At 40.1% G+C, this 14,907-nt stretch overlaps 1 protein-coding gene across 5 annotated transcripts in view; it reads left to right on the top strand.

The window, feature by feature from the left end:
* Positions 1 to 14,907, top strand: part of ADAMTSL3 (ADAMTS like 3) — a 174,702-nt gene that overhangs the window by 152,822 nt on the left and 6,973 nt on the right. For all 5 annotated transcript variants that reach the window (XM_064722091.1, XM_064722092.1, XM_064722088.1 and 2 more), the window contains 3 exons: positions 9,737 to 9,919; positions 11,937 to 12,056; positions 12,723 to 12,935. In XM_064722091.1, the coding sequence (XP_064578161.1) occupies positions 9,737 to 9,919; positions 11,937 to 12,056; positions 12,723 to 12,935 (516 nt within the window). The remainder of the gene's footprint in view (positions 1 to 9,736; positions 9,920 to 11,936; positions 12,057 to 12,722; positions 12,936 to 14,907) is intronic.

Consider the following 14,907-nt stretch of genomic DNA (forward strand, 5'->3'; position numbering starts at 1 on the left):
ACTTAAAAAATGATTTATCTAATTGCTTTATTTCCTGTCACTGCCAAGGAAGTAAGTATTACTGTTTGTGAATAAAATAGAGCTTGCATGTCTTAAAATGTCACTAAGTCTAGAAGCAGAAAAACTTTTGCAATGATGTAAGCAGAGTTTTCCTGTTCTTCTTTCCTTAATGGAAAGTAATAAACCACTGACTTCAGAAGATTGAATTTAATAGCACCTTATGCTGATACGTTTGTCTGATGGGTGGGACCTAAAAATGTGGCCATTTGCAGTGTAGGAGGATGAGAACTTCATTGTGAATGCTGGTAAAAGATGATGTGGATGATCTGACCTGCAAAAGTAATGATAAGAGAGCCCTTCTTGTAGAGCCAGGCTGGATCTGCAGCACCTCTTCCTCGCTGCCCTTCCTCCTGACTGCTCTGCAGAGGATGGGTTTGCCCTGGGAGTTTCACTGGGTGAAACAGCCCTGGATGAACCTTTGTGCTCTCCATGTTCTGCCAGGAGTTTATTCAGGATCCTTCCACACAGACATTAGTCATGCAGATTTCTCACCGGTGTCACATCTGGTCTTTGGGAGTCCTGCTAGCCCCAAGAACAGTTCTCCACAAGAAGAGGCATGTAATGAATAAAGTGTCTGTGTGCGTGAAGAGTATCAGTGCCATGCTAGTAGCAGAATTATTACTTTTAAATTTCTTGGCTGCAGTGACCTCTGAGGGTTTTTTCTGTAGAATGAATAACCTAAAGGAGATTTTTGAGTTGTCCAATCCATAGTTTCTTCTGCAAAGAAATTGACCTATTGAAGATGTAAACTTTAATATTTTGTGCAGCGTTGGCCCTGTGGGTACAATGTTTTGTTTTGTTTTTTTTTTAATTTGGTTCTTTTGTCCTTTTGAAAGCCTTTCTCTCACACTCCAAAAATCACATTAAGATTGAAAAAAGCCCTTTGAATTTCTGAATGTGCCCTAGTAAACAGAAGAGCATCAAAGAGCAGAATAAGAAAAGTTAGCTGAACTGTACAAACTGAAGGTTTCTTGTTCTTTTCTCTTTTTAGTTTATACAATACTATTTTTCCACTAATTATAATAAACTCCCTTTTATAGCTCCCACACGTGCATACGTTAGAAGATATTCATACATTCTGGGTAGATTCATATTCCATTCTTACAGCCAAGAGCTTTTCAATCAACACACATGGTATAAATATCAATACTGATTGCTCCAAATTGCTCTTGGATAACATTTATTGTATTTGCAGAAAAAAACCGTCTTGTGATTATTGCTAAAATAAACTAAAACTGTCAGACTCCATTTATTGTAAAAACTTTGAAAGTTCTGAGTTGAAGTAGAATAGAGGGAAGAGAGGAAATGTGAATAAAATGTGCGTTGTGTGCCGCTTGCTGGTGAGAGCAGGGAAGTGACACACACTGAGCTGACTTTGTTTACACTTCTTTTTGCAGCTCTGAAATATCTTGGCACACACAGGCCTTGAAAAGTAGAATCTGCACCTTCATCCAAATTCTGCATTCCTACTAATACATTTTGGCTCTCTAATAATAACATACTGATAAAAAATTGTGAGAAACACACAAACCCTGTTGTATCTTTTTGCACAGGATTTTCACAAAGGTGGACCAAGTATTTGCTGTCAGTGTTGGAACTTGAAACAGGTCCAGAAAAATCAAGATTTGGATTTTTCCATCTGTTGCTTCATTTACCCACACCATTCCAAATGTAACTGTGATGCTGTTCTTTGTCTTCTATGCTTAACCCCTTTAGAAGATGTCAGTGAGGAAATATAGAAGTTTAATGCATAAGATTTTGGCTCCTCATTTATTTTAGGTTTTCTTGTATGTTTTAAAGGATATTAATAATCGATTTCAAAAGTTTAAAGAAGTGTGTACAGATTTATTTTATGAGGAAGGAATGACAGTATTTACAATTAGTATAATAGAAGGAAAATCTTTTGCTCTTATGCTTTTTACACTAAGTGCTTCTTCATTAGAGTTTTTGTTGGGATCAGGATTAAGCAGGAAGGACTGAAAGATGTTCAAAAGCTAAATTGTGCTTTGCTTTTTGTCTTGTAACAGTCTGGGAACCTGAAAACTGAATCCCTTTGGATATCACTGAACTGAAGGGTGTGCCTGGGGACAATACCTGACACTTTGCCAATACTATGGGCAGTATGGGCTGAGGGTCCAGGCAAGATTGACTGCACAGTCCAAAGCAACCCTCATCCAAACACACATTGGGTGTCTTTTGGGACATTGGTACCCATCAGGTCTCTATACGAACACATTCCTGAGGCCTTCCATTCCTTTCTTTGGCAGACAGAGCCTCAGGGAGGTGAGGGAAATCCATAAATTGAAATTGTTTGCAGCACTGATTCTTTTTTTCCTCTCATGGCTTTGCTAATTTGAAAAAAAAATTCCTTTAAATTTCTAGTTCAGGAAGAGTTAAGATGGATTGTGTTAGAGGAAAGTACAATTTCCAATACTTACTACCTCAGTCTGCAAAAAGCTGTTGAGAAGTTGCCTAGGCCAAGTTTAACAAATTCTAATTACAAAAAGGAAGAGGTTGCCTCCGTGGTTAGCACCTGCTTGAAGAACTGAGAGGAACAAGTGGTTAAATTTACAGTGAAGAGAGAGTGGGGTGCCCCAAAGGCTGTTTTGGGATCTTTGATGCTCAACATTTTTATAAAAATTCTCAGAAGAAATGTGATCAGTTAGTTGACTGAAACTGTGAAGAATATAGATTTATAAAGGCTAATGTATCTAAAACCCCCTCCAAAGAGTTGCAGCAGGATGATCACACAAGTAACATTTAAAAGCTAGATGAGCTCAAAGGATGTTCAAAGCTGATATTTGCAGAATAAATGCACATATATAGAACAAATAACATTAAAGGCAGACAAGTGCATGTGGCAGTCAGAGAAAGGTCTGTGCATGGTTCTGAGCTCCATGGAACACCAGCATGCCTGCTGGGTGCTGTCCAAACCAAAACTAATGGCAGAGGAATGGATGAAATAATAGAAAATATAAATGGGCCATTCTTTAAAACTGTGGTGAATCCTGTTTGCAACTTGCTGACCTCATCTCAAAAATGACGCAGTAGTGCTGGAAGAGGTAGAGAGAAGAGCAGTAGGGGAAACAGGCATGAGCTAAAGACTACTTCTGGAGGGTATTTTGAAGAAGGGTTATTCAATAAGTGACATGATTTTTTTGCTCTGCCTACACATCCCCAGGTGCCCATTGTTGGAGAGAAAATGCACAGTTAAGTGGACTTCTGGTCTAACTAAGAATAGCAATTCTTGTATAGTGCTTTGATTTCTGATAAAATCATATTTTTGAAGTCCATGTGTATGAATCTATTTTATGATGACAAGCATCTGATGATCAAGTGTGATCCCTGGTGATGCAGCACTGTTATTCAGTGAAGTGAAAGTGTAATTATATAATTACATCAGCTGGGTAAACCAGTCTGTGCTAACAGTGCTGGATTGTGGAAGTGCCCTGATGCACACCAACCAAGTCTTTGTTGGGGGTTCACTGCAGAACTCACTCTAGCAGTCATTAGCTGCTAAATAATAGTTGCCTTATTTTAAATGCCTGATTTTGAAAAATATTAGCCTTAAACTTCTCCAGCTGGAAAAAAGATTAAGTTCTCTTTGACAGCCAGAGAGCTAAACAGAACCTGACAGAGGTTCAGGAGTGGGGTGGGAAGGGGTCTTGCTTTGGGAACCTGTCTGAGGAGGTCACCAGATGTTGGTAAGAATACCTAAATCCTACCAGATGCTGCTGCCACCTAGGAAGAGGGGCTGCTGCAAGGCTGGTGGGAAGCAGGAGAGGCTTTGAAAGGCTGCCAGAGAAGGGGCAGAGTCAGAGGGCAGGCTGGGGGTAACACTGAGTGCCAAAATGCCCCATGCTGGTGTGTTCCTGGTGAAGCTGGCAAGGTTCATACAGGTAATTTCAGTAACAGCAGGTTTAGGCTCTTTAGGGTTCACTGGAAGCTGATTGCCCAAGCATAACTCAGATGAATATAAAGGCAGTTTGAGAATTCTGCTGGAGGAAACACAAAGGTGTAGCAGTGGGTGCAGTTGCTGTGTAGGTTGTGCTCAGTGCACTGGAGGTGTTAGGGGGTGTATTGTAAATAAAAATCAGGTGGCATTCATTGTGTGGGTATAGCTGACCCAGAACTGATTCCTCTGAAAGGCAGACATGTAAATTTAGCCCCTGAATAAGGCAAAGTTCTTGTGAAGTGCAGCAAAATGTGCTTTGTGCCAGCACAGTTCTGCCTTGCTCTTGAATGGGAAACTCAGAATACTTTATGAGATCCTACGTAGCTGGGGGAGAAATTTCTGAAGACATATCCAGTGTTTTAGAGCAGGTAGTTAGTAGGCCAAGGTTTTTATGGTGTGTAATATTTCACAGGGCTTTCAAGGTTGGAGGAAATTTGTTTTTGAACACTGAATATTTTAAGGGCACCCTATAGTGCAGGTTCCTTTTTTTCTCTTTTTTTAAACATGTGTTTTGCAGTCCCATCCGGAGCTAGAGTTTTTTTCCATAACATTTGCTGTCCCAGGGCCACTCATGGTGGAAAATGACTTTTTTCATGGAACATTGAGTATTGTAGAGCTGCTCCAGTGCTAGTGGAAAATAACCTGTGTTTGAGGTCAGAAAAATAGATTAAACTAATTTTAAAGTTTTATAGCCACTTAGGTCTATAGAAGAACTTTTTAAGAGGATTTAGATCCGTTGTAAGAGTAAGATTTGCATTTTCAAGGTTTTTTTGAAAACTAAGAAGGCCTGAGTTCAGGAATGCATCTTTGTTCATGAAGGACAATTACAGCCATCCTGAATTTTAAGTATGTGTTTAATTGCATTCCCTGATAGGGATGGATTTAGTCTCATGCCTAAGTGATTTCCTGACTTGGAGCTGTAGGATATAATTGTTGGATTGTGCTGCTCTCTGGATCCAGTGACAGATCTCCCATTAGAACCCCTGGGATCTTTACTGCGCTCGGGGATTCTGAGCCTTTGGCAGTTTGGGGGAGTTGAGCCTTTGGGCTCATCCTCAGCTGCATCTGCATGGAGATGGGGTAGGAAGGACACAAAGGTGGCTACAGGCCATCTCTTGCCTCTTTCTCCTTCCCCTTTTCCTACTCTCTGTGGATCAAACCAGGAATTATTCAGTTTGTGACTGTTCTTGCTGCAATTCTGTAATGAACAAATGCTCCTGAAGACAGCATGGGAGTTATTTTAGTTTATTTAACATCCCTGTGTAAATCAATCTTTAAGTAAGCAAGAGTCAAGCATCTGCAGTAAAATTCGACCTTGTGCACAGGACAAAATCCTCTATGAATTCCTACAAATATGGCCCAAAGCTTAAGAGTAATTTCAGCCCCTTTAAGGGAAGGGGAAACAATAGCAACAACTTGGTTTTGGCTTATTTTTGCTTAGTTTTGTTTCTCCTTTATTGTGAAAACTGCTTAAAACTCGTAGGTTTTTATTTACATGAGTTCTAAAGGATAAAACAGAAGGTTTAGGCCTTAACTACTTGCCTAGGAGAAAAAATTGAACTTTTTCTTGGTTTTGATGGTATGCTTGAACTTGATCCTGCAGTTTCTGTGTAGGAAAATTGGTACTTTTCACACCAGAGCCTGGAAGAGCCTTGTCCCAAGAGGAATGTGGGAATTGTGTACTTTGACTGCTCTTTCCCAGGAGCTCCTAGCTGAGACCCAGCTCAGTGTGCAGAGCTGCATGCCAGTAGGGAAGGGAAATCTTATCTCAGGAGCAGTAAATATGAAATCTGGTTTCTAAAGAAGTAGCACTGAAAATCTGCACAATGGAAGATTTTGCACCTGAAATGTGCTAAAGCTGACTGCATGCTGGGGTTGTGATGGGCTATGAGATGGGAGTTTTGTGCAAGGTACTCCAAAGCAAAAAACTAAATGCACACCTAAAGCTAGTTTTCCTAAGTGTCCTCTAAGAGTAGGAGTTTCTCCTGATAGGAATTCCAGAAATGAAAATATAAACAAGAACTCTGTCTCTCATGAGACACACAGCAGAAAAGGATTTTTCACTGGCCAAAGGAACGTAAAGATAAAGTGAATCTGTCCAGAAGGGCTTGAAATGCTTGCAACTGCTTTGCCCAAGAATGTGAAGGAGCTGGACTGTAGGGATGTCTTTTTCTCCAGCTTTGTTTCTTTAATCTGTTTCTAGGGTGTCTATTAGGAGGTATCAGCCTTTTTTCTGAGTGGTTTCTCTACTTTGTCTCTCTGGATGCCCAACTCTGAAAGCATTTTATCACAGTTTTGGGTTGCCCTGAAAGGCAGGGTTAGAAGCCCTGGTTAGATTTCTGGCAAAGAAATCTAACCTGTGTCCTGGCTGCAGAGTCCTCCTCTCTTCTCCTCTCTTCATGCTCTTCTCTAGTGTGTAATAGGTCCCTGAATTCTCTAAAGCAATCTTTTTTTCTTCCCCTTAGCTTAGGACTCAGTCTGAGCATTTGCCTTAATTCTGTTAATGGCAACCTAACCAAAACCAGTGAAGAGGTCAGAGAAAGGAGCTTGATTACAAATACCAGTTGCTCTTAAGCACACAGTCCAATATTTCCCAGTCTCACTCTCAGACAGTGAATTGGTTTCCATGTAATGCAGAGGTGGGGAAAGAAATGGAACCGTGAAATGCAAAATCTTGAAGGGTCCTCAAAATGCTTGTGAAGAGGCCGGCTCAGAGGGGCTCAGCACACAGTTCACCTAACAATAATTAACTCCTAGATAAAAATCTTACTCCTTGATAGTTTGGGCTGACATACAGTGCAGGGGTGTTGTGATTATTCCCACTGCTGTTTTGAGCTTAAATATCTCCCCTCAATGGGAGCACCCTGAGGGTGTCCATGTAACATCAGCTGCTGGAAAACAGCAGTGTGCACAGCACTGGTGGTGCTTTTAGTGTGATCTGTTTAACTCCTTGTTTTCCATGGGTTCCCCCTAACACACATTATATTTAACACTTGTGTTCCATGGATTTCCCCTCACACACATTCTATTTAACTGCTTGTTTTCCATGGGTTCCCCCTCACACACATTCTATTTAACTGCTTGTTTTCCATGGATTCCCCCTCATACACATTCTATTTAACTGCTTGTTTTCCATGGGTTCCCCCTCACACACATTGTATTTAACCCTTGTTTTCCATGGGTTCCCCCTCCCACTGTCTATCTCCCAGTGCCAGCACCCCCAGGATGGCCTGGGTGGATTCCTGGTGCATGACAGCCGGGCTGGCTGCTGGCCTCTGGTGCAGGGCTCTGTCTGCACTTCTCCTCAGACCTACAATTTATGTTTGTGTGCTCACATTATTCACTTGAGTAATGGCCCGATTTACTTGTGTGTGTGGTATTACTCACTTGTTTTCCCCAAAGAGAAACAAATAGACCTCTTTGGAGAAAGAAAGAGGAATCATTTGCTATAACTTGAGTTTAAGGTGTGTGACAGATACCCAGTTTTGAAGTTAAAATGAGTGGCAAAACTATTCTGCAGATGTCTTCTGCACGCTGAACTCCAGTTCACATTTTTAAAGGCTCTGCATGTCTCTGAATGAGGCACACATAGAAGAATAGAGACATGGCAATTTTTCTGGGACAGCTCTAGGATATAAAGCGTTTGGAAGAAAAATATTTGACTTCAGTTAAATCCTGGGAATGAGCTACACTCCTGAATGCTGTCATGAGAGCAGAGGGAGGACTATCATGAGGTGATATTGCACTGATGTTTGATAGAGGCTCAGGTTAAAAGTTTAAATTTGAACCATTCCAAACGTTTTTGTGTTTTGTGGAATTTGCCTTTAAACCTTTTTACTCCAGTCCCATCTCAGCTCCTTTTTGGCTCTGATTGGCCTGCTGGGCCTTGGTGCCAGTGAGGGCAGTCTGGCTGCAAACCTCTAGGTCTGAGAGTAAAACAGCTCAGATCCTCACACCACCTCCTCAGCCCATCTGCAGAGTGAGTATATATGCCTGAATGGCTGTGGAAATAACACTGTAAAGGAAAAATGTCTGAGAATTATACACTTTAGCCAGAAATCTCGGTAAAATGGAAAAAAGACCCTTAAACCAAGACCTCATCCTAATTCCAGATGGATTTTTTCAAAGTGGCATAAAGCTTCTTCTAGAAACTTGAAAAACAACTTGGTTTTCGGACCGCCGTGCACTCTGCAGATCTTGTTTTAATCAGCTTTATTCGGTAAAACACAGTTCTACATGAGTTTAAAAGCACAGAACAGCTGCTAAATTGTCTAGAATAAAATCTGTGATTACGCAGAGTGTTTCTCTCCACTGCCTTTCTAGACAAAATGGCGGGGGGAGCTTTTTCCTTCAGTGAAATAGCAGTTTCCAAAAAATATGTCTGGTTCCTATTACAGCAAAGGAAAAACTTGAGGTGTGCATTGGAAGTGCTAAGCCAGTGATTGAAATGTTAAAGTTGTTCCTAAAGGCCATTCCACATCATGAAGACATCATCTGTAAAGTAATACTGCACAATGATCTGTGAGGAGAGGAGCCTGAATTAGCATTCAGGATGGCTGCAGCTTCCAAATGTCCCACATTGGGGTCAGCTCCTGCAGCAGAACCTAGCTGAGGGGCCTTCAGTGAGCACTGACCAATTTATTTAGTGAAAAAAGGGTTCAGGTGAGAGATTTTTTCCATTTGTGACTTGTCCCATCCCCACACTTTGGTGCACATCTGTGGCTGCTCAGTGTGCCACGTGTGCCAACTTACCCAGTGGCTTCCCCGGGATTTTGGAACTTGGAAAGAGCATTTCTGCTGCAGCAGCTCAACCAGAGCACATCAATGAAGTGTCTGATTTGCCGACTTGCAAAATCTCTTTTTAAAGGCAAGTATTTGAGGAAAATAAAACAGTCTTCCCACTGGTAGTGTGCCAGTGGAAAAATAATTTCATTAAAAATAAGCATTCAACGTAATTTATTGATTAAAATTGAAAATTACAAGTTATCTGCAAGAGCTGAGGCTCTCAGAGTTCAAGCACTGTAGCAGCAATGATGGTAGACCTTCAGCTTCTGTACCACTGTAACTGAGATTGCTTAACAGGAGAACTCCTCTTTTCATTATTAATGAAATTAATACTCTTTCTGTTCCTTCACCCTCTGTCATTACAAGCTGTTCAGATCACATCTGCAACTTGGAGAAGTTGTCACAACTATTTTGGCATGAATTAGCCACATGTATTTTCTAATTTTTTTTCTTCAAAAGAAATAATGTTATCCCAAATTTTTCCTAATTTTTTGATTAAAATTTTAATCTTCCTTCCTCTCTTCTGTCCGTCCTTCCTTGTGGGAGGCAGGCTGAATGAGAAGGTACTGTACAGATCTTTCCATCAGCTGGTCCTGGCTGGGTTTAGTGGTTTCACATCTTTGAGTGAGATGTGTGAGCACATTGCTTTTGTAGGCCTGGTAGCAGTCTGTAAAGCTGTCTTTGAGCTGGACTTGCAGAATTTAACCCTTGAGATTTATTTTTAGTGGGATGATGAATTATTAATAGGGCTCACAATTGAGATTTTTTCTTGTGAGTGTGAAAACTGCTTGTTTTACTGCAATATTGTTACCTGAGTTTTCTCACTCTGTGAAATGACCAAGGAGCTCACGGTTCTTGAATGCTATGGTAGCAGTTAGCAACACAAACTTTCTGTTATGTCTCACAATAAATCATTTAATTATTTTCATTTTAAAGGTGTTCCCAAACCAAATGTAACATGGCTGAAGAAGAAGGATGTTTTACAAATAAATTCTTCCTTGGTTTTGAATGGCTCTTTATTTCTGAGCAATGTTTCCTCCCGAGATGCAGGAACATACACCTGCAGAGCAACCAATGCTCTTGGAAAAGCTGAGGCTGCATCTGTTCTCCACATAACTGGTAAGTGCTAAATGAGAATTCCTTACTGATAACAAAAGTTAGCCAATTTATAATCAAAGTTCGACCATAAAATAGTTGGGGGCATATTTAACACTTTATTGGAAATTTGAACTTTTTGATTTCATCTGATCCCCTTGGATGTGTTCTGTATTTTGTGTTTCCTGTAATGTGGATCTAGGTACAGATGGTTTGACTTGTGACTTCAAGGTTGCTCCATCTCCTTGCTTCCAGGTGACAAATAATCAATCTTAAACCACCTGACCCATTAGGAACTAAATCCACTGTCGTGTTACAGTGAGCCCAATGCTTCTAACTAGAGACACAAGGCAGGCTTGAGTGTTCAGAAAATCTTCAGGGAAACACAGGAAAATGAAGGCAAAGACTGGTTTGGGGGGTTGGTGTTCACTTTTTTTAATTATAGAGGCTAATAAAATGTAGGGGAGTGGAAAAGAAAAAAATTTGATTATGAACCTCAAACTCTCAGAATAGAAAATGTAAAGAAAAAATTCCATCAAGATACCTCTGTTGTAAGTAGGTTAATAATATAGTTCTGTATAATGCAATCATGCCTTGCAAATCCCTGCAGTCATTGGATCCTTTGGCTCTAGAGAGGAGCTCTCCCACCCCTTTGCTGTGCAAAGTGCAGCTGAGCTCCCCGTGACCAGTCCTGCCACACAGATCCTTTCTTGGGCACACACCCAGGGCAGGTTGTGGATGTTTGGGGCTGTTGGCTGAAGAGGATGCTCTAGAGACAGAATAAGAGTCTCTGTGTGAGGATGAGTGCAGACTGAAGCTGCCTTCCTGCTTTCAGTTTTTCTGGAGTACATCAAAACTTCAGATGTTCCAGAGAGGAGCATTATTATAATGATGTGACTGGAGTATTGCTCACAAGAGTCTAAATTTTGTTTCAATTCCTGGTGATGTGACATTAGCTCATATAAATCTGGGGTGGATAGGAGAGGGCCAAATTCTGCAAGTTTTTGGCTGTGCAAGGCTGCAGTGAAATGTGAGGACTTTTGCTGTCAGGACTTAGAGATTGCAGTGGCTCAGTGTTTTGTGAAATGTGCCATCAGATTTTTGGCTTGGCTACAGGACTTGCTTGCTTCATCAGGGCCAGACCAGCAGTAGCACAAAGTCTGTGCAGCCTTTCCAATAAAACTCCCTAAGGAGTTTTGCCTTCTGGACAAGGCAACCAGTCCTTTGCCTGTGGAGCTGGCCTCAGCGTGGTTTTGTGGAGAGTTTTTTGCCCTGGTGTTTACAGACAGGCAGGAGGCTTTGTGCAGAAATCACACACTGAGGAGAAGTGTTGAGCCAATGTAAAATGACCCAGAGAATTTAGAATATAGCAAAAGATTTAAACCCTTCTGGAAGGAGAGACATAGATGTTATGTACATTCATTAAAACAGAAATGTTGACTAAGTGGTAAGAACTGTGTGTTACTGACAGATTGCCCACATTTTTGGCAGTTATTCTTTCAGCATATGAGGAAAAGGAGGAGTTGCTATAGTGATGGGCATTTGTCTCTGCATTCATCTTGCTATCTCCATGCATAATGAGATTTTAAAAGATGTTCTTTTTTCTTTGATAACTTTTTGTTATAATTCTACCTAATGGAACAGAGGAATTGGCCAGATTCCACTGAGAAAATTCTTTTTCTTACAATTTTTGCGTGCAGTGAAATAATAAATAATGTTGTCATGATCAACAGGAAATACATCCTGTAAGTCTTGTTTTTATACTCTTACAGGCTTGTTTTTCTAACAAATTCAATAAATATATTGATTTATTGAATTATTCAGAAACTTGCACTAACATAAATAATTTCTGTTTCCCTGTACACATGTAGTTTATGAGATTGATAATTTAACTGCATAAATGAAGTTGATCCTAAAGAATTCCAAACTGCTGTTAACTTTCTGCTTCATGTCTACCATGCTGGATATTTGGATATGAAATGTTTTTTGGCATCATGATTTAATTCTTGCTCAGAAGAGATCTTTGTGCACTGTGTTACAGAACAAAGACTTGCAGGGAATAACACTCAGTTATTGAAGGGAAGCAGAAGGAAGCGTGTCCTGATGGCATCTGGGATTGGTACAAATGTCACTGTGGCACCTGGTGATCCACTAAGGATAGGTGTGTTGTCTTTTCTGCTTTTTCATATTATTTATTTTATTAATTAATATTATTTATTTTATTAAAATAGAGGGCCCCCCATGGAAAAAAGTGAGTGCAATTGTGAGGTGAATCACCTTGACTCTAAACCCATGCAATTACTCTTTGAGCTTTATTTGGAAAAATGGAAGTGATTCAGCTGGGCTCTGTTTGTGGGTTTTTTTTCCTGTATAAATGAATGCCTTTGTTTCCATCCCTGCCTCTGCATGTGGAGTGAAAATGCAGCAATTTCATTTAATGTATTTATGACTCCTTTCCCAAACAGATAGAAGGTCTTTAATTGCAGACCTATTTGCATATTGTAGTGTCTAGGATGAAATCTTTGTTCCATTTAAATCATTGCTTACCCCCTTTCACTTTGTTCCTATAGAAGTTAAATTTATAAGAACTTACTGAAAGGGAAATGATGGAGAAGTGTGCTAAGTACACATCAGCTTACAGAGCTCCTACCCCTCAAGGGCCAGGCAGGATTTTAGGCCCTAGCTTGGACTTTAGTGAATTTATGCATATTCTTGTTTTTATTTAGGATGGTAATGTCCTTTATGCAGAATCACACACTTGTACATACTTGTTCACAAACGTTTCAATGTGCTGAGAAAAGCCTGCTAAAATGCTGTTGATTTTTAGGTTGCCCAGTGCTGCCCAGTCACAGGAATACAGTCCAGTGGCTCTTTGGAGACATCCCAGTTGAGGAAGTTCAGACCCTGGAATACAGAACCCTGGTTGGGGGTCGTATCCTAGAGGTGAACACCAACTCTGGTCAATTTGCTGGACAATTCCAATGTCGGACCTCAGCTAGTGCAAAACCAATGTCAGTTTGGGTAAATGTCAAGAAGGAAGGTTTGTTGACAATTATATGACAAATTCTTGAATTTTAAAATGTCTTCTTTTGCTCTGTAAAGACTTTCCTGATAACTAACTTTCTTTTCTGCATTGAAAGTAATTCAGCTTTATGTATGGTCTTATTTAAGTCAGTAGACAATGCCGTACTCAGAGCTGGATATGGTAATTAATGTGTATCCAAATATCCTGTGGGGGTTCTTTCTGCTTGCCTGTGTATCTGAGAAGCTGAAAGAATGTGTCTTTGCTTAAACAGTTTTAAATCAGACAGGTTTTATCAACTTCCCCTTCAACAAACTTCTCCATGGTAGCTCACCAAACTGAAACAAAACTGACTTAAAGGTCAACTTTGGAAGTATCTTCCTTATAATAAAAATAATTTTAATTTAATTGTCATATTCCAGGACGATCACAATTAATATGGTAGTGATCTTACAGCAGACACCCTTAATCACATCAGTACACTAGAGCACACTGCCCACTCATAGATTTCCATGTGAAATTCTCAAGAATGTCTTGTAGGGTTCCCCAGCATAATCTGCTGTAAGCTTTTCTATGTTTTATCTCTTCACATATCAGTTTGATTTGGCTTATGACTGTTCTGCAAGGGACTCAAGCAGTAGGATTAGATCCCCTGGGCTCTCCATGAGGATGTTTTGGTGACTGTTCAAGAGTGAGGAGGGCTCTGGAGTGCCTGAGGTTATGAAGGAAGTTACATTTGCAAAGGAATCTTACTGAGATGTATCTAAAAAAAATTTACTTTATTCTGTATCTACAAACATTTACATTTACTCTGATTTACATTTAAAAAATCAAATGTAAATCAGAAAACACCCTAATAGAACTCTTCCAAAACTAGGTCCAGCCCTAGATCTAATCTAGATCTCATTGCAGTTGGAGTTTCTCCCAGTTATTGAACTGTCCACCTGCAGTCTTCAGCTGGACTGCCCTGTGGTTCCCAATCCCCTCTCCAGTCAGGCTGGGCAGTATCTTGGGGTGATTCCATTTTCTAGTTCTGAGCTTTACCTGTGATTGACACTTAAGTAAAGGTTTCATCACTGCCATACCCATGCATTTGTGAGGCTCTAAAACCCCCTTGGTGGTTTTTGCGCAGTAGGCATTTTGAGGGCACTTCTGAGCAGTGTCATCCTAGTTAAACAAACAATACAGTCTCTCCATCATAGCTGCAGTCAGTAAATTTAACTATTTCTACTTTGAAATAGGCCCTTTTGTATTATTTTAAGAAATCCAGAAGTAATAAGGAAACATTGAAAAACAATAAGTTAAAGAATTCATTATGTGCTGCAAGAGTGAGTCTGTGGACACAGCTGGTAGCTATCAATTATTCTTGGTTATTATAGAAAAACCTGACTCCTTCTGTGATCACATAAAAATCTGTCAACATTGCATAGTACTTCATCTTTTACCAAGTGTCAAAAAAAATTGTGGAGGAAGGGGTAAGTGTGGAATTTTGACTAAATATAAAGGTAGTAATTGTTAGAGGTGATCGGTTTTTAATATAAAACGCTCTTTAGAACAAATTCCTTTTTCATCTTGCCAGATGCCTCAGTGGCAAATTATTTTTACATTAAATACTTCTCTGTAGTTTAGTACAGGATTTTCTTAAATCCTAAAATTATGTGAGGTGTCTGGAGTAAGATGAGTTTTGTTCAGGACAAACTTGCTGTGGAACAGCAGGAAACCTAGAGAGCCTGATTTACAATTTCCTCTTTTTAATGCTCATTGTATAAAAATGTTATGAAAGTTTTAAAGAAAGCTCATCAGTTCCTACTGTGAGCCAGGCTCTGCCCTTCATGTGCTGATCTCATTTGCCTTCTAGAGGGCTTCATAGGTAAGGGCTGACCTGGAGGGGAAGCTGAGCAGAACTAAATTCTACTTTGGCCCATGGTCCCTTTTCACAGTGCTGAAATATTTGCTTTTCTACAGAGGATGTGGTGTCTATCCAGCCTAC

The sequence above is a fragment of the Zonotrichia leucophrys genome, chromosome 10 (assembly GCF_028769735.1).
Source record: "Zonotrichia leucophrys gambelii isolate GWCS_2022_RI chromosome 10, RI_Zleu_2.0, whole genome shotgun sequence".
NCBI lineage: Eukaryota > Metazoa > Chordata > Aves > Passeriformes > Passerellidae > Zonotrichia > Zonotrichia leucophrys.